We start from the raw sequence: 23,657 nt of genomic DNA, 5'->3' as shown, positions 1-23,657 counted from the left end.
GTCTTATTCTTGTCTTGGAGAGGAGACAATATTTCCTGATAATTTGCGAGAAATATTTCCATTTGAATGATTCAGCATAGCGGTGGAAAGGAGACATCTAATTTTAATAATTAAACGCTTCCAGCTGGTTTAATCTATACAATCATGTTCACCTTTAATATCATTATGTTCTCTTTTGCTCTTTCGCTCTCTTAAAGCTCTCCATCTCTCTCTCCACCTCTCTCTCCACCTCTCTCTCTCTTCATCTCTCTCCACCTTTTCTCTCTCTCTTTCTGTCAATCTCTATCTTCTCTACTTCTCTCTCTTAAAGGTAACAATTTGCCTGAAATGTGTCTCAATTAATCACGTGACCACAAATAAGATTTCTTCGGTTGATCACATTTCTCTCTTGCTTTAGAAATCAATAGAAGCCATATCTCTACTTCCATGTCTTTAGAAATTATATTGATCCATCGCAAAAAAATCCAGTTTGAATTAATTGTCTTTGCTTTTTTCTTTTTTTTTGTCTTCTTTGTGTGTATGTGATTTTTTCTTTACCACGTTCACATTTTCCGTATTTGTAATTTTATTGTGCCAACTTTTTAATGCTGGTCAATGTATCTCTGAGGTGATATTTTTGATAGCCTGTTAGCCACATTCCAGCAAAGGCTGACAGGTTATTTTTATTTCTTCTTCTTCTTCGTCTTCTTCTTCTATCTTTCCATAAAAGTTATTATATTTCCGGAAGTTACGACCAAATTTAGAAAAGTGTCTTTTATTCGAAACAGTTATTGTTCCAATTCAATAATTGAATTGTAACATAATTGAATCATATCTGGTCGAGAAATTGCTTCCTTTGGCGTAATTGAATGTTAAAATAACGTTCGGCAACTATTCAAGAACAAATTAGATAACAAAAAAATCTGTTACTCTCAGAAGTAATGATAATTAGTGTCCCATTGAATTATGGTTCTCAAAAGTAACAGGAAGAAGGGACCGAAATTAGTGTTGCTATGGTGATATATTATTATGTCAGCGATATTCATATCTAGATGCAATTGCCATAATTTTATGGACCAATATGTTACTGATTCATGCAGATATTATGATGCCATTTCTTTGTCATATTCTTTCACTCTCTATGTCTCTCATAACGTAATCATTATTTAGTGTACGACGTACAGGAAGTGAAAATATTTACAAATGCAATTTAAAAATGGTGACTTGGGAAATTAAACATTTGCTTTGGGATTTCTGAACGATAAAGAAAATCCCAGGTGAATTGTCTATTATAAAACGAATTGAAAAAATGGAATCTGAGGGACACTTCAGAGATTTGAAATGTCATCAAAATTCATAACTGAGTACAAGAAACGACAAATTGGAAGACAAATATGTATGTGGACGTAATTCGGTTTTATAAACATCGTCGTTTGCGGTTTCCGGTATAATCACGTTCTAACATCCACGAATACAAATTCCGTCGGATAAGATGATAAATATATGCTCATATTTTCTTGGATTCTCTAAAATCTCATAATATGATAACCTGTGTAAAAGTAAGTTGGCCTGACGTTTCGATCCTAGCAGGATCTTCTTCAGAGGCTAAAAAAAAGCATTTTTTTAGACTCTGAAGAAGATCCTGCTAGGATCGAAACGTCAGGCCAACTTACTTTTACACATTCTATTACACAGGCTCTCTAGTGGATAAGCAGTTTGCTAACAGTTTTATTTTATTTTTATTTTTATTTTATTTTAATATGATAACCTGTTAAATCTTATTTAAAGAGTGAGTTAACTTTCGGTTGTGATAAAAGTCTATAGAACACGGTCAACAGTTACAAAGCAATATCAAGAAAGAAATTACTAGCTGATAAATATACCCTCCTTTCAACAACAACAAAAAAACATAAACAGAGTTTCTCTTACTCAAAACGAAATAATACAATAAATACATGAAACAGGCATATGTTCTCCATTTTAGTGCTTGTAGCTATCAATGTTTTTGATACATATCAAATGTCTACACGTATTGTACATTAAACCATATCATCCCATCAATTATTTCATTTTCTCTCTCCCTCGCCTTCACTTTCACGGTCTCTCGTCTTCCGTTTTATCCTCCTTTTTTTTCTTAACTTATTAATGAAGACGCCAGATAAAGATTAAAGAACATTTGAAGATATTATCCTTAACCGTGCTATGGATCTCAAATAACTCAGTACAGCCGAGCCCGTTCATCATTGTGTTAGTGCCATGTTAAAATATTTCAATCGGTCAAACATTATTGATCTATTTTGGGGGCGATTCGTTTCTCCGTTTTTTTTTTTTTTTTGTGTTTTTTTTTTTTTTGGCGGATTGAGTTTTGTCCCCGGCTCACCCTAATCTCTATCTAAACACCCCCGTATGTGTTTCTAAGATCCGAAGGGAGGAATAAGCGACTTGGGCCTACGGTACACGAAGTATCTTGATTTGCTTCGTTGGATTTGGGCTGTCGGAGATCTGGTGGAAAGGATTTCTGTCATAGCCTATACATCTTAAGTGATATAAGCAGCTATAGTCCGACTTCAATACAAAGTGATATCAGGTTAACCCACCCCACAATGAGAATTCCATCATCGGTGTAGTGTACATACCACCAAATGGCTCATTGGCTGATTTTAAGACACGCATGGAAAACATAGTTCTCACTATAACCAATCACCAGAGTACTGTGTATAGGCTATTATGGGGGGTTATAACATTAACTTGTCCAATTTTAGTAAGTCTATAGAGATGTTTTAAACATTATGTGCTAATACGGTTTTTATGCTACGATAACAAAACCTACTCGTTTTAATAGTAATGTAGCTACTGTTATTGATAACATTATAACAAATGCTAATTCCTCTCTTACTACAGGCATACTCATTACTGATTTAAGTGATCATATGCCTATATTCCTAAAGATTCTTGACAGGACAAACAAAACAAATGAACCCTTTCATTTACGAAATTTTAACAAACGCAATATATCATAATTTATTGATGAAATTGAGAAGGACACATGGAATGAGGTGTTAATTAAAGTTGATACTAATTCAGCTTACATCTCATTCTTTAACATTTTTAATTTAATTTACAAAAAGTGTTTTCCTCATCTATTAATTACTAAAGGAAATAGACGCAAGAGAAAACATTCATGGTTACTAAGGATAAACTTAAATTTATTAAAAGAAAAAAACATCTTTACAGACTATACTCAAAAGCTCCTCCAAACAGCAATAAAGAAACTTATGTTGCGTACCGAATCAAGTTAAACCACACAATAAGTTTCTCTCGAAGGTTATATTTTGATAACAAATTCAAAGATAGAAACAATAGTGTAAATGATACCTGGGACGTAATCAATGAGGTTCTAGAGTGAGACCGTAATAAATCATCGTACCCATCTGTTTTCAAAGACGGCGATCACGGAACCAGCGACGATCAAGAAATTGCATACGGCTTTAACAATTTCTTCATTAACCTTGGACCCTCACTTACCAGCAAAATCAATCATATGTCAAATCAAACAACCTCATATATAGTAATAATAGTATGCGAAACTCCTACCATGTCAGGGAGGAGGACCTTTTACTTGTAGTGAATCATTGCTTAAAGCCAAAGAAAGCAGCTGGGTATGATCAGGGAGTTGTTATGGAACACTCCCTGGTATGATGATTTCAAGCAAGATATTGTTAAGCAGGTATGACTTTTCATTGTCACCCCTCTTACTCAAATCTGTAACATATCGTTCACCACTGGGGTATTCCCAGATAAGCTGAAGATTGCTTAGGTCTTCCCCATTTTTAAGAAAGGGGAATCGAATATCTACGAGAACTGCCGACCAATCTCTATTCTATCATGCTTTTCCAAAATTATCGAACGTCTCATGTCCAACAGAATGATAAATTTCCTCCATGCTCATAAAATATTATGCAAGGAACAATATCGGTTCCGCCCTGGTCACTCAACTGAGCTTGCCCTGGCAGATGCAATTGAAAAGCCTTGATAAGAAGAAAACATGTATTCTTATATTCTATGACCTATCAAAAGCTTTTGATACCATTAACCATTGTCTTATTCTAAACAAGTTATCATTCTACGGTATTAGAGGACCAACCCTTATCTGGATGGACAGCTATACTTATCGAAACGTTTACAGAATACTTCGTATAAGAACACCTTATCTGAATATGCTGAAATCCGCTGTGGTGTTCCTCGAGGTTCAATATTAGATCCACTTCTATTCATTATATGTATCAATGACATCTGCCATATCTCTAATATTGCAAAAACTATTTTATTTGCAGATTAAATTAGTATATTTTTCGAATACAATAATTTGAATACTTTACATGACATGGAGTTATAATGAATTTTACGACTGGTTTGCAACTAATTAATAAGCTATCACTTAATCTTGATAACACCAGCTACATTGTTTTCAATAAAAGTCAATCTTCGTCTTGGAAAAAAGATATTTGAATGGATGGTTAGCCAATCAAGCATGTACATAGTACTAAGTTTCTCGAAGAATACATTAATAGTAAACTTACTTGGTGTGAACATATTTCAAATATTGCAAACACTGTGGCGAAAAAATGTTGCAATTATTTCTAAGTTGAAGCACTACTTTCCTCAGAATATTCTTAAAATGCTTTACCAAACATTAATATTCCCCACTCATATTGCTCTATCTTTGAACAGACTTTTGTTAATGAAATGGATGTTAACGACAAAGGCAAATGAATATATAATTGAAATCGTAATGAGTTGTAAAATCCAGAACAGTGAAAAAACTTCCAGCCTCCACCGGGATAAATATATATATATATATATATATATATATATATATATATATATATATATATAAAATATCGTTAGTATGAAGCAAAACAGCTTTAAGAGTAAAAACATTTCTGTGTATACTTAAACTATTTGATTATACATGATACCTATATTTTCCATTTTAGTAATAATAATAACCGTGGTTGCTGTTATAAATGATGGCAATTAAAATCAGAATCACGGTACTTCCAATTGCTACGCCTGTCAGAATGGCTGCGACATTTGCGTGTGACACAGCATTCTTGATGTTGGTGTCGATTCCATTCAAAGCCTGTAGAAATGACGGAGAAAGCAAAAATAAATAACATGCGAGCAATGTTATATACTACCTGAGACACTCTTGGGGACTTTTAGTTATATTTATTATTCAGTGTTGCTTAATGGCCATCAGTGTTGCCTCAGTGTTGAGGATGTTAAAACTTGCAATATTGATTGCAATTGTTGCCATTCGTTTGTAACATCTACATCACCTTCAGACACTTGTTCGTATTAGAATAAATAACACGCAAAGAGCAAAACATGATAGAATTGAGAAAGAAAAATTGTAATCGATGGAAATAAAGGGTGTCATGGTAAAACGTCCATCATAGGATTGCAAATCATTTAGTTTTTTGCTGTTGAGTTACTTGCAAATTATACTCGATTGGATTGGTCAAACTAACATTAACACGCGAAAAAGTAGTTGACGCAGTGGCGGAGCGTCCGTAAAGTCAGAGGGACGGATACCCCCCCCCCCCCGACGGACTCAAATGGACTGCGCCTTTTCAGCTTTTTACCACCTTTTACTTATTCGCGATTAATGACTTTCTATATATATATATATGTATATGTATATTTTTCGAGTCCAATAATTTAAATACTTTACATGACATAGTATCCATGGAGTTATAATAAATTTTACGACTGGTTTGCAACTAATTAAAAAGCTATCACTTAATCTTGATAAAACCAGCTACATTGTTTTCAGTTAAAGTTAATCTTCTTCTTAGAGAAAAGATATTTGAATGGAAGGTAAGCCAATCAAGCATGTACATAGTACTAAGTTTCTGGAAGTATACATCGATAGTAAACTTACTTGGTGTGAACATATTTCAAATATTGCAAACACTGTGGCGAAAAATGTTGCGATCATTTCTAAGTTGAAGCACTACTTTCCTCAGAATATTCTTAAAATGCTTTACCAAACATTAGTATTCCCCACTTTTCATATTGCTCTATCTTTGAACAGACTTTTGTTAATGAAATGGAGGTAAACGACAAAGGCAAATGAATATACAATCGAAATCGCAATGAGTTGTAAAATCCAGAATAGTGATAAAACTTCCAGCCTCCACCGGGATATATATATATATATATATATATATATATATATATATATATATATATATATATATATATATAATATTGATATATCAAATATCGATATATCAAATATCGATATATCAAATATCGATATACAAATATCGATAGTATGAAGCAAAACAGCCTTGAGAGTAAAAACATTTCTGTGTAAACTTAAACTATTTGATTCTACATGATACCTTTATTTTCCATTTAAGTAACCGTAGCTGAAGATATAAATGACGCCAATTATAATCTGAATCACGGTACTTCCAATTGCTACGCCTGTCAGATTGGCTGCGTGCTTTGCGTGGTCCGCAGCTTTGTATATGTTGGTGTCGATTCCAGTCAAAGCCTGTAGAAATGACGGAGAAAGCAAAAATAAATAACATGCGAGCAATGTTATACATTACCTGAGACACTCTTGGGGACTTTTAATTATATTCATTAGTCAATGTTGCTTAACGGCCATCCGTGTTGCCTCAGTGTTGAGGATGTTAAAACTTGCAATATTGATTACAGTGGTTGTCATTCGTTTCTAAAATCTCTATCGCCTTCAGACCCTTGTTCGTATTAGAATAAATAACACGCAAAGGGGGAAACATGTACCTGAATGATAGAAATGTAAGAAAAATTGTAATCAATGGATATAAAGGGTGTCATGGTAAAAACGTACATCATGGGATGTAAAATTAATAAGTGTTATACTCGATTGGATTGGTCAAACTAATATTTACAGGCGACATAATAGTCGACGCTGTTTCAAACTAACAGTCACGTGTATACCTTTATATTATACGAACAGCCTTAACCTATAAATTATCTTCAGAATACTGACCATAATAGCACATACTATGGCCGGAATGGTGCAGAACATCGTCCAAGAGAACAAAAATAACATGATGGACAGCACCAAGGACAATGTGGCCTTGGTCTTAATGGAAGATATAACTTCCAAATCTTCCGGGCTACGAATAATCTGTAAAACAAACGAAACAGAAAAAACTTTTTACTTTTTAATAGAGTAATTGCTTTTCTATTTATTATTGAGAGCTTTGTGCCGATGTATTGTGGCTGATTATAGTCATAGATTATAAATAATCAAATTGTTTTGATGTGGAGCAACCCTTACATGACTGCTGACTTATGGTTGGGTGCATAAGGAAGTTTGAAGCCTTTCCACATTGTTGGAAACTGGAATTGCTAAGTGAATATAAGGTGCATATATTTTGCACATTGTAGACGTATGAGTTCCATATCTTATAAATCTTACAGTTTTTTCCCTCTTTCAGGTTTGTTAAGTCATGTGACAATTCGTCTGATTTTCGAAAATGAAGTTCAGTGAAGTCACCAACTCACAAGTCAATTGATTTTATCGCAGACCAATCCAAGTCACAAGTCAAAACATATCAAATCACAAGTTATTTCATTTGATTGTAAGTTGAGACACAAGCCAACTGTAGCAGTAACTAAAGTCATGTGCAATACATAGAGGTATAGCCTTAACAGAATCAACCAGCTCAAATACAAAAAGGCTGCATCTTTGTGAAGTGATGATATCGGTCATATGGTTGACTTGCTTCGTGAGCTCCAGTTGCAATACTATGAGACGAGTAAATTCTACAAGTTTAGTCATTTGCATTAGACAGCAGCTTTATTTTAAAACTTGAACTTCATCCTCTCCCCACTCTCTATATCTCCCTATCTCGATACAGAACATGAATTAATGACATATTTAACAGTAAAGTCATGAAACATGATCGTTGTCTGACGACAGTTACTAACTCTGTACACCCAACATAAATCATATTGTACCATCGGAGGTGATGGTGGTGGGGCAGGTGGGGGTTGACGGGAAGGTTCTCCTAATCTAAAATTACACACTGCCATGAATAAAAAATCATTAAAAATGGTGTCGTGGAAGGCAAAAGAAACAATGAATGTTTGTTTCGATCTTCTCTTACTTAGCCTTTCTTTCCTTTTTCTTGGTGTAAAACAATTTGTTAGCGTCTACTCTGGAAATGTCAACAAGTCAACTTTTGTCACTATTGACTATCTGATTATCTGAACTCGAGTCACAAAATATTACTCGAGTCTGACTCGAGTACACAGTCATTGACTCTAGTCAATAACACTGTAAATAGACCCATTTAACACCGTTAATCAACTATCAGTAGGAAGTAGTGTCAAAAGGTTGAAGCGATATTTACGAAATATTTCTGAATTCGATTTTTAAAGGAAACAAATAAAGCTTTCAGAATGTAATTAAAACATATTACCTGAGGTACATGTGGTACCGGTTGTGCCATAGTGACGGTGTTGGTACTTCCGAGATGTTGTTGTCCTGGATACTGTGGTGGCTCTTCAATCTGAATTTTGTCTGTAAAATAAGGACAAAAGCATAAGAACATAAGTTAAGTTCAAACATTTTGTCCATTTTGCTAAAGAAAACACTTTTGGACGAAATTATCATATGATGTATTTTTTGTTAATTAATCAAGTCTAATATTAAATCAGATGGCTTACCATCATTGACAAAGTTTTTGTAATCCTCCATTGTCAGTTCGACTTCGTATTCCTGAGTGATGTTGTTGTGTCAGAAGGTACCGTACGCTATGACTTTGACTATTGCTTCCCTAACTGGTGCCCGAGAGTGCGTCACGCATGAACAAATTATCAGTCCCCAGCGGTGCGAAAAGCGTTTTCTTTTCTTGTAGAATATGCACGGGGTTTCTTGACGTCACTCCTCATTAATATTTTATTAGGTAAAACTTATCATTTTCGAAGGTCAATTTTAGTCATTAACCAATTGATATGTCTGGTACTAACTGAATTTGATGAAAGAAAAGTGTCTTATCCAATCTTTATTAACAAAAGACACAAAAAAAAAGAGTGAAAATGGAATTTTGGCCATATTTTCCGAACGTAAATTAACCACTTTCGAACTTTTTAGAATTTTTTTTTTTTTTGGGGGGGGGGGTCCGAGTAATGTGGTGACTGTCCCGTTTCACGTTGGTACGTATTTCGCGAAATGCTTTTACTAAGCGTGATACAACTATTGGAAATGAATTCCTTTTATCATGGTACTCCATGCTTATATCGTATGATAACAGGAACTATTCATGGCCGTGAAATGACTTCTCTGTGGTGGATGGGGGCATAAGGACGCCTGGAGATCATGAAATTCTCACTGCCAATACATCGGTTTGGTACATCCACACATAACAATACATGCAAGCAATGCCGTATCGTAACAATCGCAAACAAGGCACTCAACACTGGTTTGAATTTATCAACAGCAATAATTTATTTAGAGACTCTCATGAAGATGGACCCATGCTGCTGCTCTTCCAAGTTCAAGCCCTGCCACTGCAAAGACTACAAGCCCTGCCAGTACCCCTTCAATTTACCCTCCTGAAATTGTGCATGGAGTTGCTAGTAATCAGCCTATGGAGCCTTGATGGTATCGAGACAGGGGAGTTTTTATTGGGTATATTTCCAACATAGCTAGTTTTGTGGAAGCATGCAGACAGGGAATTAAATATGAACTAAATCTAATTAAATCTAAAACTAAATCTAATTAAAATCTAAAATATATTCACGGTGAAATAACTGTTTGTTTGTATACACTAACTGAAGGGAAGTGTGTTACTATGCAGAAACACTATATCAATATATACCATATGGTAAATATACGTGTTGGACACAAAGTCAGTCATGGGCTAATTTGAATCGGGTTAAAAAATTCCTATTGTAAAACTATAGTTACGTGCGAGCAAACAATACCGTCATTCACAATACACATAAAATGTCTTAGTTTACTATCCCATTATATATCATAAAGCTAACAATACGCCTAACCCAAACCCCAAAAGTCGTTATTGTGTTGAAGCAATTCTTGCATGACTGTCGATTCATGGTTAGGTGAACAAGAAATTTTGAGGCATATTCACAATGTTGAAAACTGGAATTGCTAAGTGAATATAAGGTTACAAGTTAATGCATTTGATTGTGAGTATAGTCGAAATCCAAACTGTACCTTGGATATACTCTTAATTTATGGCTTAACTACCATTATATGATGGACCATGTTGGGTAGGAGGGGGGCTCCTACACTTTCTGGTCAAGTTACAGGTCAACTTCTTCTCCTTCTCCTTCTCCTTCTCCTTCTCCTTCTCCTTCTCCTCCTTCTCCTTCTCCTTCTCCTTCTCTTGCTCCTTCTCCTGCTCCTGCTCCTGCTCCTGCTCCTGCTCCTGCTCCTGCTCCTGCTCCTGCTCCTGCTCCTGCTCCTGCTCCTTCTCCTTCTCCTTCTCCTTCTCCTTCTCCTACGTATTGTATATATTGTATATATATATATTTCTATATTTCTATATTTCTATATATCTTTATTATATTTATATATTTCTTACTCATTTTTCTTTCTACAGAGAGTATAACATATTGAATAGTATGTTTTATGACCACTTTGCGAAGCAAGATGTATATATATGAATATATATATATATACTGTTGGTTTCTTGCAATTTATAACTCATATGTGCATGATGTTTATGACATCGTTGAGGACAGCCAAAAGCATTGATTCCAGACTCATCGTCGCCTATAAAGTTGTTCAATTTAACCGCCTGAACTTCATATAAATATGACATCGGAGCTCCCATCATTGTTTACAACTGATGCAGATTAAGGCATGTATGTTCCTGGGGATAATATTTATGTTCGTCGTAAATCGTTTGTCTTGTGGAGAATTTTGTATTCATTTTTTATTAGCTTGAATAAAACCTTTGTAGTCCTTCCTTGTGTTAATCATTCATCCAGTCAATATTGGATGTAATTGTTAGTGATTTGGAATATGGAGCCAAGATAATAAAGTATAAGAAGCAATCGTTACAAGAACAACAACAAAATGGAACAGAATAAAGTCGCAATACTATCAATGTGTCGTTCTACTGTACAATCAACCCTTGCCAATTGTATAATATATACAAAAAAAGTATTTACCTAACAGGGTAACATTTCCATGATAGGTTGAGAAGTCTGTTGTACAAAGAAGGAGAAACATTTCAATTAAGACAAGATGTAATTAGGAAAAATGAGTGTGACCAAGAGGGGAGGTGGGGGGTGGGGGGAGGAAAGGCAAGCGCTTGCCACCCATACATTTTAACATCGCTGCCATAACAAATAAAAAATATCATATTTCAGTTTCAAATTCAATTTCAAATTTATTTCTCATATTTTTGTACAAGATACAAAAATAACATCACAGTAGGAAGGTAAACCTATAAATGACACTCAGCTACTGACCAAGTAGAAATATAAAACAATGAAACATTTATATTAAGTTCAAAGGGGAAAGAAAGCGAAGATAATCCGAAGAAGGACCGGAGTAAGGACAGAAAGAGCAAAGAGAGAAAGACTAGAGGCAAGAAAGATAGCAAAGACTTTGAACAGAAAAAATTGTAGAGTGTGGTATTTACAGAACAAAGTTGAAAGTCAACATGCTTATATTTACTTGCTGAGAAGATCATCCTTGCTTTTACATTGAAACGAGTTTAGAGACTTACCAGATTAAACAGATTGAGACAGGGACTTCCATAGATTATAAATATATATATATATATATATATATATATATATATACCCATTTGCCTTTTTATTTAACAGAGTCTGTTCAAAGTATCTCTTTCGAGATCCGGCTCTATAGGAATCACAAATGCGTTCCTGATACGTCATCTGCCGTATACAAGCGGTTATTGTTTTTATAGATATATTTCCATTATTGTTCTTTTTTGTAAAAGCCAACGAACGTTACCCCTATCATTACAATGGACTTACTTACAAAGCTTCACGTAAACATGGACTATAGCATAGAGGATTAACATTTTCTGTATCAAACACAACATAATATATTAACATTTAAAGATATGTAAACTACATAATATTGCATATATTATATTTACTAATTTAATTGTACCACGTATACAATTTAATATTCATTTGAAACTTTTACTCTACCTGTTGACCGATTTCTCTAACCTTGACACACAATGCAGAACCTACGAGTTAAGAAATAGCAACCATTTTGAGAAAGGACAGTGTAGCAGTCACTGGCCAATTAGGGGTTTGTACCAACCGTAAATCTTCGGCTTTGAGTACAGCGTTTCTATGTGTTTCCGTAATATGCCCCCCCGCCCCCCACCACCACCCAAGTTGTAAATTCGGTAGACTGATTCCATAGTTTTACCTTTCGGGAAACCAAAAAGAGATCCCTTATTCACGAATTCACTAATTCTCAGCTGAAGGTGAGTCCACTTGTTGATAAGTGATTTCCTCATATATTTTTTCCCTGCGATATGTCATCATAAAAGTATTATTCATTATATAAAGTATTATTCATTTTCTGTCACTGCCACTTATTGATAAGTGATTTCATCATGACTTTTTTAGGTTCTTGTTTTTTCTTTATTACAAATTTCCCCGATAGAACGTTATAAATAAGTCATTGTTCATTTTTCTGTCATTGCCATGTTCTACTGATTGCAAAAAAAACAAAAGAGTGATGTTTTTGATCGATTCAAATACTAAACAACATTTTGTGTAATTTGATCTCAGATTTAGAAGTTTCAAGAAATATTTGATGAAGAAAATAGCCTCGGGCAAGAATATCAAACCATTACTAGATTACTTTTAACTTGTTGCCAGTGACATAACCAGAAATGTATATATCCTATACCAGAGAGGAAAAGGAGAAACAGGGTTTTCCCTATTTTCCCTATTTAACATGAAGACATCAGACCAACAAAGGTATCCTATTAAAGGTAACAATACAATGAGACAAAACATAGGTTTTGCATGGAAGTGAAAAAAAGCTTGATACAGAGCGACGGCGTTTATGCTACAAAACAATACATTGGTTACATAATAAAAGATAGCAATGAAGTGTAGCAATGATGTAGCAAAGAGTAGTAATGATGTGAGGCTTATAGCAGATCAAGATACAACCACATCTTGTGTTTACTTCAAGAGTTATTGCTATTTGTTCTGTTTATTGAAACTTTCAAAAAAAATGTAAGGAATGCTCCTTTAAGGTAAAAAAAATAATCGCATTAGCTGTAGAATATTTAATATCGTACACTACACTACCAGCACATATAACATTACTAACCAGACGTGTAATCAGGCGTGTACAGGATGTTTAAGGACAGGGGGAGGTTAAAGGTCATCTGAGATCACCAGAAGTCAAACGCTGGAAACATTATAAACACCGCGTATCTCATGATAGGGAGTATGAATTCTTTGTATAACTGAAATGTGTGTGCGTCAAATCTTGTGAAATATCAAAGGTCATCTGAAGTCATCGGACGTCTAAAGCTGAAATCTTGTAACAGGATATTTTTCATATATATTTTTCATGTGGACGTGTTATATTGAGAAACAGAAATCTCTTGTTTTTAAATGGAGATCGAAGGTAAACATAGGTCAAATATTGAAACCTTGTAAACACGATATCTGAAGTAAGGGGGGGGGGGGGAGATACTCCTCATGCTTATCATATGGATGCGTTAAATTGAATAGACGAACTTTCTTCTTTTTGGTGAAGGTCAAAATGTCATCTTGGTCACCAGCGGTCAAACTCTGAAAAACTTTTTAAGCATGATATCTCATGGTAGAAAACATAGATATTTCTCATACATGGTATATGAATTATATATATAAATATACATATATGCACACATATATACATACCGGTATATATATATATATATATATAGCCTATACATATTTATAGCCTATACATATTTATAGCCTATACATATTTATAGCCTATATATAGACGTAAAGGGCTTTTATACGCAAACAATAAAATCTCGTGGGATTCATTTGTCTGTATCGGGAAGAGTTTGACATTTCCTTCTGAAGCCCTAGCCGAAAAGAATCTTATGGAAATCCAAGACCTTGATATATTTGTACAATAAGTTTTTTTTACTTGATCTCTGCTGATAAAATAAACAGGATAAACATTCATCAAAGTATATTTATCTAGACTGACAGTTAGCGTTTCTTTGGGTGAAACATTTTCGTCTACATGTGGACAAGAGGGGGGAGGGGTATTTGTTTTAATGTAATTAGGAAAAGTAAGGAGAAAGTTGTATAGAATAATGTTAAAAAATAATACGCTATATATATAGAAGTTAAAACGAAACTTGGCCATGTTTCAAACATGGCCTGATTTGTCAAAGTGTTTGACATATACTGTCCCATTTACAGACGATAAGTTAGCCAAGTCTTGATAGCTTAATGATTGAAGAATTCATGTTTTGACAATCTTATATGTACCGTAACATATCAACTATTAGGGCATAAAAATTACAAGGAGGGTTACGCAATTTTCATTCCCTGTCAAACAAATGTTTCCATAACCTTAAAAGAGAAACTATCGTCAAGTTAAATCTCTTGACGTTTGGAAATAAACATTATACAATCGCCCGTTTTTTACCAATGCCAATAGGAAACAATAAAAACAGATTGCATATCTAGATCAAGACTAGGCGGGAAAGGCTTTTTTTTATCCTACGCCAATCACGGGCAACCGATAACGAAATATGTTAGCACATGGCGGGGGGGGGGGCTTGTATTGTAGCGCCAACTAAGGGGCAACTTCTGGAATACGACAGATGAAAAGGACTTTCATTATGCAAAATATTTATACTAGAATCATCAGCATTGGGTTATAATACCCATTGGAAAACTTATATATAGCCGAGAAGTATTATATCCTACAGAAGCCAGGCCTGTTCACCCTGAACAAAAGAAACGAATCAATGGCTATAAATGCAGACACCAAAACAAAAACTTACTGACTGCAGTGGCGTAGAACATTGATTGGCATGCATTGTCTTACTCTAGGCACTGACGAAGGCACACGTATATTGTATGTGTGTAGTAAACTGTTTGTCTGCCATTTTAGGATGGCTGTCTAGTCCATATATATATATATATATATATATATATATATATATATATATATATATATATATATATATATATATATATATATATATATATATATGATAGATGGCATTAATTTATACCTATATATATATATATATATATATATATATATATATATATATATATATATATATATATATGGACTAGACAGCCATCCTAAAATGGCAGACAAACTGTTTACTACACACATACAATATACGTGTGCATTCGTCAGTGTTTTTTTCATTTTTCATTTTTTTTCATTAATATATATATATATATATATATATATATATATATATATATATATATATATATATATTTATATATATATATATATATATATATATATATATATATATATATATATATATATTTATTACTGAACACTTCTGTAAGTATGTGTAATATTGTAGCTGACAGTTAGGATTGCACCCAAGCCATGGCACTGAAAAACACATTTGAGGTGAATGTATAGCGAATCATATCACAGTACGTGTATACTTTTGTACATCCAATTAATCGCGATAGCAAACAACTATAATATCGTGTGATCTACAGGGTTTGCTTTATATTTTACCGTAAATTAATGTTGCGATTTTGGATATTTGATTTAGGTGGCATAGACTGTTCTTATCCATTAATCAGGGTACACAATATAAAACATTCCAGACCTTATTTAAACAGACGCGAAACTTCCTTGTCACGGAATCGCTATATAATAAACACTGATTTGACAATAGCCAGAACATATCGTTAACATTTTTGTATGACAAGGCGCTAAGATAATCTGAAAGTGGGCGTAACTAACTAAATAAAACATATCTAGGTGGGATGTTTTCAAAGCATATTACGATATGAAATATAGAGCCTGTATCTAGCGGTAAATTTAATTGCCTTTTTTATTTGCCTTTTTTGCTTCTCATAATAGATCTTCTCAGGGGGGTTCATTATAAATGTTATCGCAGTTCAAAAGACATTTAATATATTTTTCGACGGACTTTATTTTATGCTCGAACTTGATTCGCAGTTTTGTATTTTTTTTTCCACCGTTTAATGTACCGTATATGTTAAAATGACAAAATTTATCCGGTTTGGTAATTGACGTGTGTTATTGAAGCTAACCATGAATAGAGCATTACGACGACACAATATGCATGAGTTCGAACCCAGGCCGGGTCAAATTGCGGTTGGCTTTTTTTTTTCTTCTTTTGTGGTGAATTCAAACTAACGGGGGCAGGGTGTGGGCGAGAATCGGGTTCATGTAGCAGTGACATAGTCAAGGGGTGTCCAGGGGTGTGTGAGTGTGTGAGGGGGAAGGGGAGGTGGGGAGCAAGCTCATCACTTTGCCGCTTAATCGAGAGTGACATTGTTTCGAGGTTCAAGATGAAGTAGTGTATCTGCTTTACTGGTAGCCATGGATATGTTTAAAATGCGCCCTGCAGGGAGTATATTGTTATGGGGAGGGGTATATTGTTATGGGAAGGGGGTATATTAATATAGGGAGGAGGTATATTGTTATGGGGAGGGGGTATATTATTATGGGGAGGGGTTTATTGTTATGGGGAGGGGTATATTGTTATGGGGAGGGGGTATATTAATATAGGGAGGGGTATATTGTTATGGGGAGGGGGTATATTATTATGGGGAGGGGTTTATTGTTATGGGGAGGGGTATATTGTTATGGGGAGGGGGTATATTATTATGGGGAGGGGGTTTATTGTTACGGGAGGGGTGTATTTTTATGGGGAGGGGGGTAATTGTTATGGGGAGGGGGTATATTGTTATGTAGAGGGGGTTATTGTTATGGGGAGGGGGTTATTGTTATGGGGAGGGGTGTATTTTTATGGGGAGGGGGTTATTGTTATGGGTATGGGTTTATTGTTATGGGGAGGGGGTAGTTGCTGTATTGACGGTATAAATCTAGTCAAATAAAGAGCAACCGTGCAATCTCTAATTGCAAGGTTGCAATTAACGAGTTTAATTGTTTCATTAAAGGAATGAGGGTAGGATTACTAAGATGGAACCAGCCCACATCCGTCCCTCCTTTTGGGATGGCCAATGTCTTTTTATCAAGACATTTCCATTTAAAAAAAAATTCACCCCTCCCCACCCCCACACAACCCTTAGCCCATTCCCCATCAAAGATTATACGTTACAGGGTTTTTTTCTCTATAAAGAACACCTTTATATTAACCAAAAACTTGAAATTTATGATAATATACCTTGATAACAAGGTCTTGGTACATTCTAATCATTGTGTCATTATATTTTAACTTACATGATAAAGAAAAGAAAACAATCAAACTAGAAACCATACACCATATTAATATATTATATCGTTTATTTGCTTCTTTCTTCTTGGTGCAATTTTTTATTTATTTTTATTTTTTCGATATGCCCCACATATCGCTCTCCACAAAACCTGGAAATGTATTATAAACTAGACAAATACATGATATGTCGGGTTAGCGACAATTTCTTAGATGGTTTACACAATGTCTTTAATACAATATTTAACAATGGTGAACAGAGAAAACACAAGTATACAAACTGTAACATGACAAAAGTTATTATTTAAGTCCGACTTTATTGGGATGATTTTGGTCTTCAAGAGTAAACATTTCAAAAAAAATACTGAAGGTTTCCACATTTATTTGCTTGTAGGATCTAACATCCCAAATTATTACCTGATGATGGCGAAGAAGGTTAAATTAAGAAAATAAAAATCAATTTAAGAGTCTCAGTGTGGTCATATGCTCTAAAGGTCAGGGGGGGGGGGGGAGAGATTACTCCGAAGTAAAATTTTGACCATATACCTGATCTTTATTGATCTGTCTAGCATATTTTAGGACCATAAAAAATGACATTTTACCTATGTCGGAAAACCCAAAATTTCCACATCACAGTTGCGAATCTAAACAATAACCTTTACCAATTATTAAAGTTGATTGATTAAATAAATATCGGAGCTGTTTCTTGTTACAACTTTTAGTAATAATCTTCAATGAAAGCTAGAATAATTTACTCACAGGCAAAACTGCTTCCTGAACCAAAAACAGTTCACTGTAACTGCTACTTTCTTCTCGTTTGTGAGCTCAAGACTACCCAGGGTCTTTTTACTAAACCCAAAAGGTCCGAATTGTCGGTCATCTATTTATACTAGAAACAGAATCAATTCAATGACAAAATTAAACCCATTTTTTTTTCATCAAAATATTTCTCTTTCTTTTATGTATTTGGGATGGAGAGTTTTAAATTTAAATAAATATTTATCACTTTTTGACTGGATTCAAAGAAGCAATAACAGAATGTTGACATATTCAGGTTAAGAGTTCCCTTGTTTCGTGTGAGAGTAAAATATTCCCATGCAGGTCCTTGAATGCCAGATTTCGTAGACTGTCGAAACTATTGGCACGCGAATTTCAATATTATTGTCTTCTCCAATCATGGCATTTAAAACTAGGTTTACAGTTCCTGCCGAACTACGAATCCATTATAGCTAAACGGTCTGTTTGAAGAAGGATTTTTTGCTTTAGGGAAATAGCAAACAGACGTTCGAACTAATATCAAACTTGGACAGTGTTCAGGGTCAAGGGTCACAGAGATCTTGATCAAGTTTTGTCTAAGCGTGCTCCCTGCGTCAACTGTTGCATTCATATTCATAAACCGTGTACTAATTTACGCTCAATATGCTATGGACAAATTTTGGCATTTGATCACCCAGGGAATATGGTCTCTTCAATGCCTGTAGCGTCTCCGAGATGCCAGGGAGATACATTGGTAAGAGCAGAGGACCAGATATACATTAGTTAGAACCAAAATCTCTTACTGTACATATCTACATTTAGCAATGTGAGGGATAGGCTGTTATAGGAATACTATTAAATCCTAATACCTGAAGGACCCATATAAACTGGTAAAAAAATTATGGTCCCTTTTTTCTTTTACTCTTACTCGAGTTCGATTTGTCTCATTGGCAGCCCTTCTGAGAACCTGTTGGTTGTAACATTTGATAACATCCAACAAGTAATTAGGGAACTCATTTCTAGATAAAACTTGCCCTTCTTGAAGTAGGAAATTGTCTAAAAAGCAATAGAAAACTGACTACGAAATTGTGAGCCAATCTTTAGAAAGATCAAAGAAAAGACATTTACAAGAAAATCATGTTTTACAACAAGAAAACATGTACATCAAATATTTTACATAAATAAATAGGCAAAAATACATGAAGACAATTGACACTTTTTTGCACTGCAATATACAGATAATAGGAAATGAAATAAACTTGTCAGACATTTACACATCTAGTTCTTGAGAAATCTGCAGGTGCTTGACATCATAAACGATGAAAAATTTATCGTTTGCTTCGTTAATTACCCCTACTGCAATGCTGCTTTTGGAAAAGTTAAAATGAGTTAAAAGGCAGAAATTAGCAACATAAACTTTTTTTGGGGGGGGGGGATTTCAATAGAATTATCTCATTTTGAGAATGAATTTTTCCTGATCCAGCTGTTAACTGATAATGATGGTTCTCATAGACAGATATTTTTAAAGGGCCTGACAATTGTCTGGCATTTGAAATGGGGGGATAGGAGGGCAGGACACAGGTTTGGCATTGAGAGGGGAAATGGGTGGGCAGGACATGGGTTTGGAATTTAGGGGGGTAGAGGAATAGGATGACAGGACATGGGTTTAGCATTGAGAGGGGGGAATAGGAGGGCAGGATATGGGTTTGGCATTGAGAGAGGGTAAATAGGAGGGCAGGACACAGGTTTGGCATTGTGAAGGGGGGCATATGAGGGCAGGACATGGGTTTGGCATTGAGAGGGGGGCATATGAGGGCAGGACATGGGTTTGGCATTGAGAAGGGGGAATAGGAGGGCAGGATATGGGTTTGGCATTGAGAGGGGGCATAGGAAGGCAGGATAAAGACCACTATTCCTTGGTGCTGAAGTTTCATCAGTGGTTGTATCACTCACTATTGTATCACTTATATTCCCAGTGTTGGGTCCGTGCCGCGCTATAAAGTCCCTTCCTAAATACACAGTATACCCTTCCACAAACCCTGTGACAAGTCACCATACTTGTGACAACAAGATAATCAAAGGTAACATAAAACAGAAACTTCACATGAACACACACATAGCATATACCTGTGTGTTTGGAATCAATTTTACAGGTAAAATCACACGTTTTCCCATATTTTCACATCTTCCTGAAAATGTGAAAAATTCCTGAAACCCGGTGGATTTAAGACATTGTGATAAAGTGTGAAAATGTGAGTTTCCACCTGTGGCTAACCTTATCCAAATTGGAATAATCATCTCACTCCAAACGGTCTGTCTCTCGAATTCTCTTCAATCCTGCCAAATTTGTAACATTAATCATATGAAAACCAACACAAATGCACAAAGTAAAACAAAAAAAGAACAGATTTTCTTGGTTAAAATAAAGTGACATTTTAGATCAGTATATATGTAATGAGCTTTACAATTTGTAAATGGAAATAAAAGAGAAAAATGACACAACATTTTAGTTTCAATGTAAACTGCAGCTGTCAAAACTTCCGTCCGTAAATACGTTAGTCACTTGTAAACCCCAGCTGTCAAAGCTTGAGTCCATAAATGTATTAGTCACTTGTAAACTGCAGCTGTCAAACCTAAAACTCCATAAATGCATAGTCACTCCTTAAAAGAAAACAGTAATTTCAAGAATAACCACAGTTACATACAAAAACAAGAACAGAAATAAAATAACTTAGGCTACTACTATTATAATGTTTTCAAGCTAGACTGAGATATTCTTACAAAAGTACATATTTTAAATAATTTAAACCTAACAGGACATGGCATATTTACAATGGATGATTATATTTCTAATGGTAGTTGGAAGGAAGTTTGATGTGAGGGAGAGGAGGGTGGTTGTTGAGGAGGGTGGTTGTTGAGGAGGGTGGTTGTTGAGGAGGGGAGGGGTGGTTGGAGGGGTAAAGCTTTGAAGCCTAACCAAACAGAAATGATCTTTACGATATCTGACATAGAGACATTTAGAAGCTGAAGGCAAACATTAAATTATTCGGATAGAAAGAGAATAAGCTGAAAGGGCGAAGATATAATTACCTAGTTTTCCAGGAAAAGAAAGTAAAGTTGGATAGTAATTATTGTAGCAAATTATTTCTGAACTCTTCAAGATATATATGTTTTTAACTGCTCAAACTGTTTTCCATATTTGATTCCAATATCCATATAAGTATCTTAAACAAATTCAACATAATAAAACATTAATCTTCTACTAAGATTAATTTATAAATCCTTTACAACTGGAATGCAAATCTTTCTTACCCTGCAGCCAGCCAAACGAAAAAAAATATATATATCTTTTTATAACACCTTTAAAGTAACAAGTTCTTACTTCACAAGTTATATATACAATAATAAAACCCCGAGAATGTCAATTGAGACTTAAATTGCGTCCAAGTCCCATCTTCATAACTTATTTCGTTGTTTCGGCAGGTAATGCTATGCAAATGCTACGCAAAGTGGTCAAACAAGTGTAAATGATGCATAGCAGTTTTTGTACACAGGAACACATAGTATTTTGTACGAGGCAAAATTCAGATCTTTTAAAACTGCTAGACAAAGATTTGACTTGATTCCCTGGCTGAGATAAACAAATTAGAGTGAATTATTGATTTGGCATTTGAAGAATAACTTTTTTCAATATAAAACTGTGATATCACACCAAGACCTTAAGACAAACCACTATCTTGTTTTCATATAATATTTGCAAATGATATTGAAATCTGGTCAACAATTTGTTCACACCTACCAAGTATCATTCAAAAAGAGTCAGCGAGTAATTACACTCAGAAACTTGGCGAGAGTTGTCCACCAAATGAATATTCATGAATAATTCATTAACGAAGTTGATGCAACCCTCAATGTTTTTTGTCATCTGCGGACACTTGTCATAGTTAGTATGAATTACAGAACACAGAATAAAACTTCCATGGAAAGTTCAAACTTTTGGATTGTTTACTCAACCTTTTTTGAAATAAATCTTGGCCACCTGTCCATTTAATGAGTCAATTGTCTATAGGTGTGCCAGGACTATTAGTCATATTATATTGATGTCAGCAACAGAAACATTAATAATAATCACTAACAGGTCCTAACAATAAAACTTAAAAACCAACGAGATCCCTAATCTAATCTAATCTGATCAGGGATAATCACATCATCTCAGTCTTCCAATTAAAAATTCATAAAGTTTTGGTTCTACAGTAGTCTTTGCTAATTAAAATCACTAACAGGTCCTAATAATTGTTTTATAAAGACAAGGAGATTCCTAATCTGGTCTAATCTAATCTGATCTGGGCTAATCACATCTTCTCAGTCTTCCAATTAAACATTCATAAAGTTTTGGTTCTACAGTTGCCTTTGCTTTTAATCCTCTTCTCTTTTCTTCTTTGGTAAATAAAGAAGAAAGCAGCTATCACTAATATGAAATCAAGGAGTTGGAAAAGTTTATCAAGTTTAACAAGTATTCTTTTAATTTGAGAAACATCAGGATGTATACCTTTCACTAGCAACCAGAAAAAAAAAGTTACTGCTCAATTATTACCCCACACCCTCTCTTTCCCTCCCCTATCCCCTTTCCCTTCCCCCTTCCACAAGCAATATTACGGTTAACATGCTCAAATAGTTCAGACGCAGTCAAACAATCAGTCTGGCATTTCGATATTTATGATTGGCATCACTATCCGTTGAGGTTGTTCGATGTTTGAGACTTTAGTCAGCCGGAAGAAATCGTTTTCCACTTCCTCTTCTCCCTCTGGTGCCTCTATCCTTCCAAATTCTACCGTGATGTTGCCGTACTCTCTCAGGAAAGGACAAATGTCGAGGATGAACGTGCAGAAATCTTTGCGGATACCAAACCACCCTATAAATCAAAACGAATGAGAAATAGAACTACTTTAAGAAACCAACAGGACACAGAATGTAACGGAATGTAGTAAAGGCCTAAATCCTTGACATTTTCTTTAAATTTATTCAAAGCAGAGCTTGTTTGATGATTTTGTTGAAATTACTACTTGTTATAAAAAATATTATAGAAATCAAGTTCCACATACAGAACTATTTAGCCAGGTTTCAAACAGTAACAAAATTTTGCTAAAAATTTGTTCTCCGATGTGATTAAACAGTTATAACGAAATTAATTTAAAATTGCTCAAATTCGATGAAGGGATAGTTAAGAATTCTCACCTTAACATTTTCATGAAAAACAAAATTCTACGACAATGTCTTGGTTTGTTCAATTTGCACTTTGAGTGACATTTTCTCTGTCAAGGGTTTGAAAAGTTTCAAGGGAATTGTAACCAAATGAATGCAAAACGGATTCTTTATTCTATTTATCATTATCCATGTTTACACTTGTTTGAGACGACATTCCATCTCATAAATAATGCATATTGT

General features: G+C 34.6%; 2 protein-coding genes across 3 annotated transcripts in view; both read right to left on the bottom strand.

Annotated features, from left to right (window-relative positions):
• Positions 1 to 1,378: 1,378 nt before the first annotated feature.
• Positions 1,379 to 8,868, bottom strand: LOC139980191 (uncharacterized). Its single transcript, XM_071991663.1, has 6 exons — positions 8,719 to 8,868; positions 8,472 to 8,572; positions 7,031 to 7,171; positions 6,393 to 6,547; positions 1,748 to 5,122; positions 1,379 to 1,528 (listed from the first exon to the last, which is right to left on the bottom strand). Exons 1-4 carry the CDS (start codon positions 8,747 to 8,749, stop codon positions 6,395 to 6,397), a joined length of 426 nt encoding a protein of 141 aa, XP_071847764.1. The 5' UTR covers positions 8,750 to 8,868; the 3' UTR covers positions 1,379 to 1,528; positions 1,748 to 5,122; positions 6,393 to 6,394.
• Positions 8,869 to 17,517: 8,649 nt separating this feature from the next.
• The window catches only part of LOC139979546 (transmembrane protein 185A-like), a 55,638-nt gene continuing 49,498 nt past the window's right edge, over positions 17,518 to 23,657 (bottom strand). For both annotated transcript variants that reach the window (XM_071990470.1, XM_071990469.1), the window contains one exon: positions 17,518 to 23,124. In XM_071990470.1, the coding sequence (XP_071846571.1) occupies positions 22,907 to 23,124 (218 nt within the window). In that variant the 3' untranslated portion in view covers positions 17,518 to 22,906. The remainder of the gene's footprint in view (positions 23,125 to 23,657) is intronic.

This window comes from Apostichopus japonicus, chromosome 14, assembly GCF_037975245.1.
Source record: "Apostichopus japonicus isolate 1M-3 chromosome 14, ASM3797524v1, whole genome shotgun sequence".
In the NCBI taxonomy this organism is placed as follows: domain Eukaryota; kingdom Metazoa; phylum Echinodermata; class Holothuroidea; order Aspidochirotida; family Stichopodidae; genus Apostichopus; species Apostichopus japonicus.
This window is presented reverse-complemented; position numbering and strand designations above follow the sequence as displayed.

What these genes read in the sequence shown, in the direction of transcription:
- LOC139980191 (XM_071991663.1), bottom strand. Translation starts at nt 8,749, where the DNA reads ATGGAGGATTACAAAAACTTTGTCAATGATG. An exon ending in CAAAAACTTTGTCAATGATG is followed by an intron (nt 8,573 to 8,718) that starts GTAAGCCATCTG and finishes CTTATTTTACAG; the next exon opens with ACAAAATTCAGATTGAAGAG. An exon ending in CCATAGTATGTGCTATTATG is followed by an intron (nt 6,548 to 7,030) that starts GTCAGTATTCTG and finishes TCATTTCTACAG; the next exon opens with GCTTTGACTGGAATCGACAC.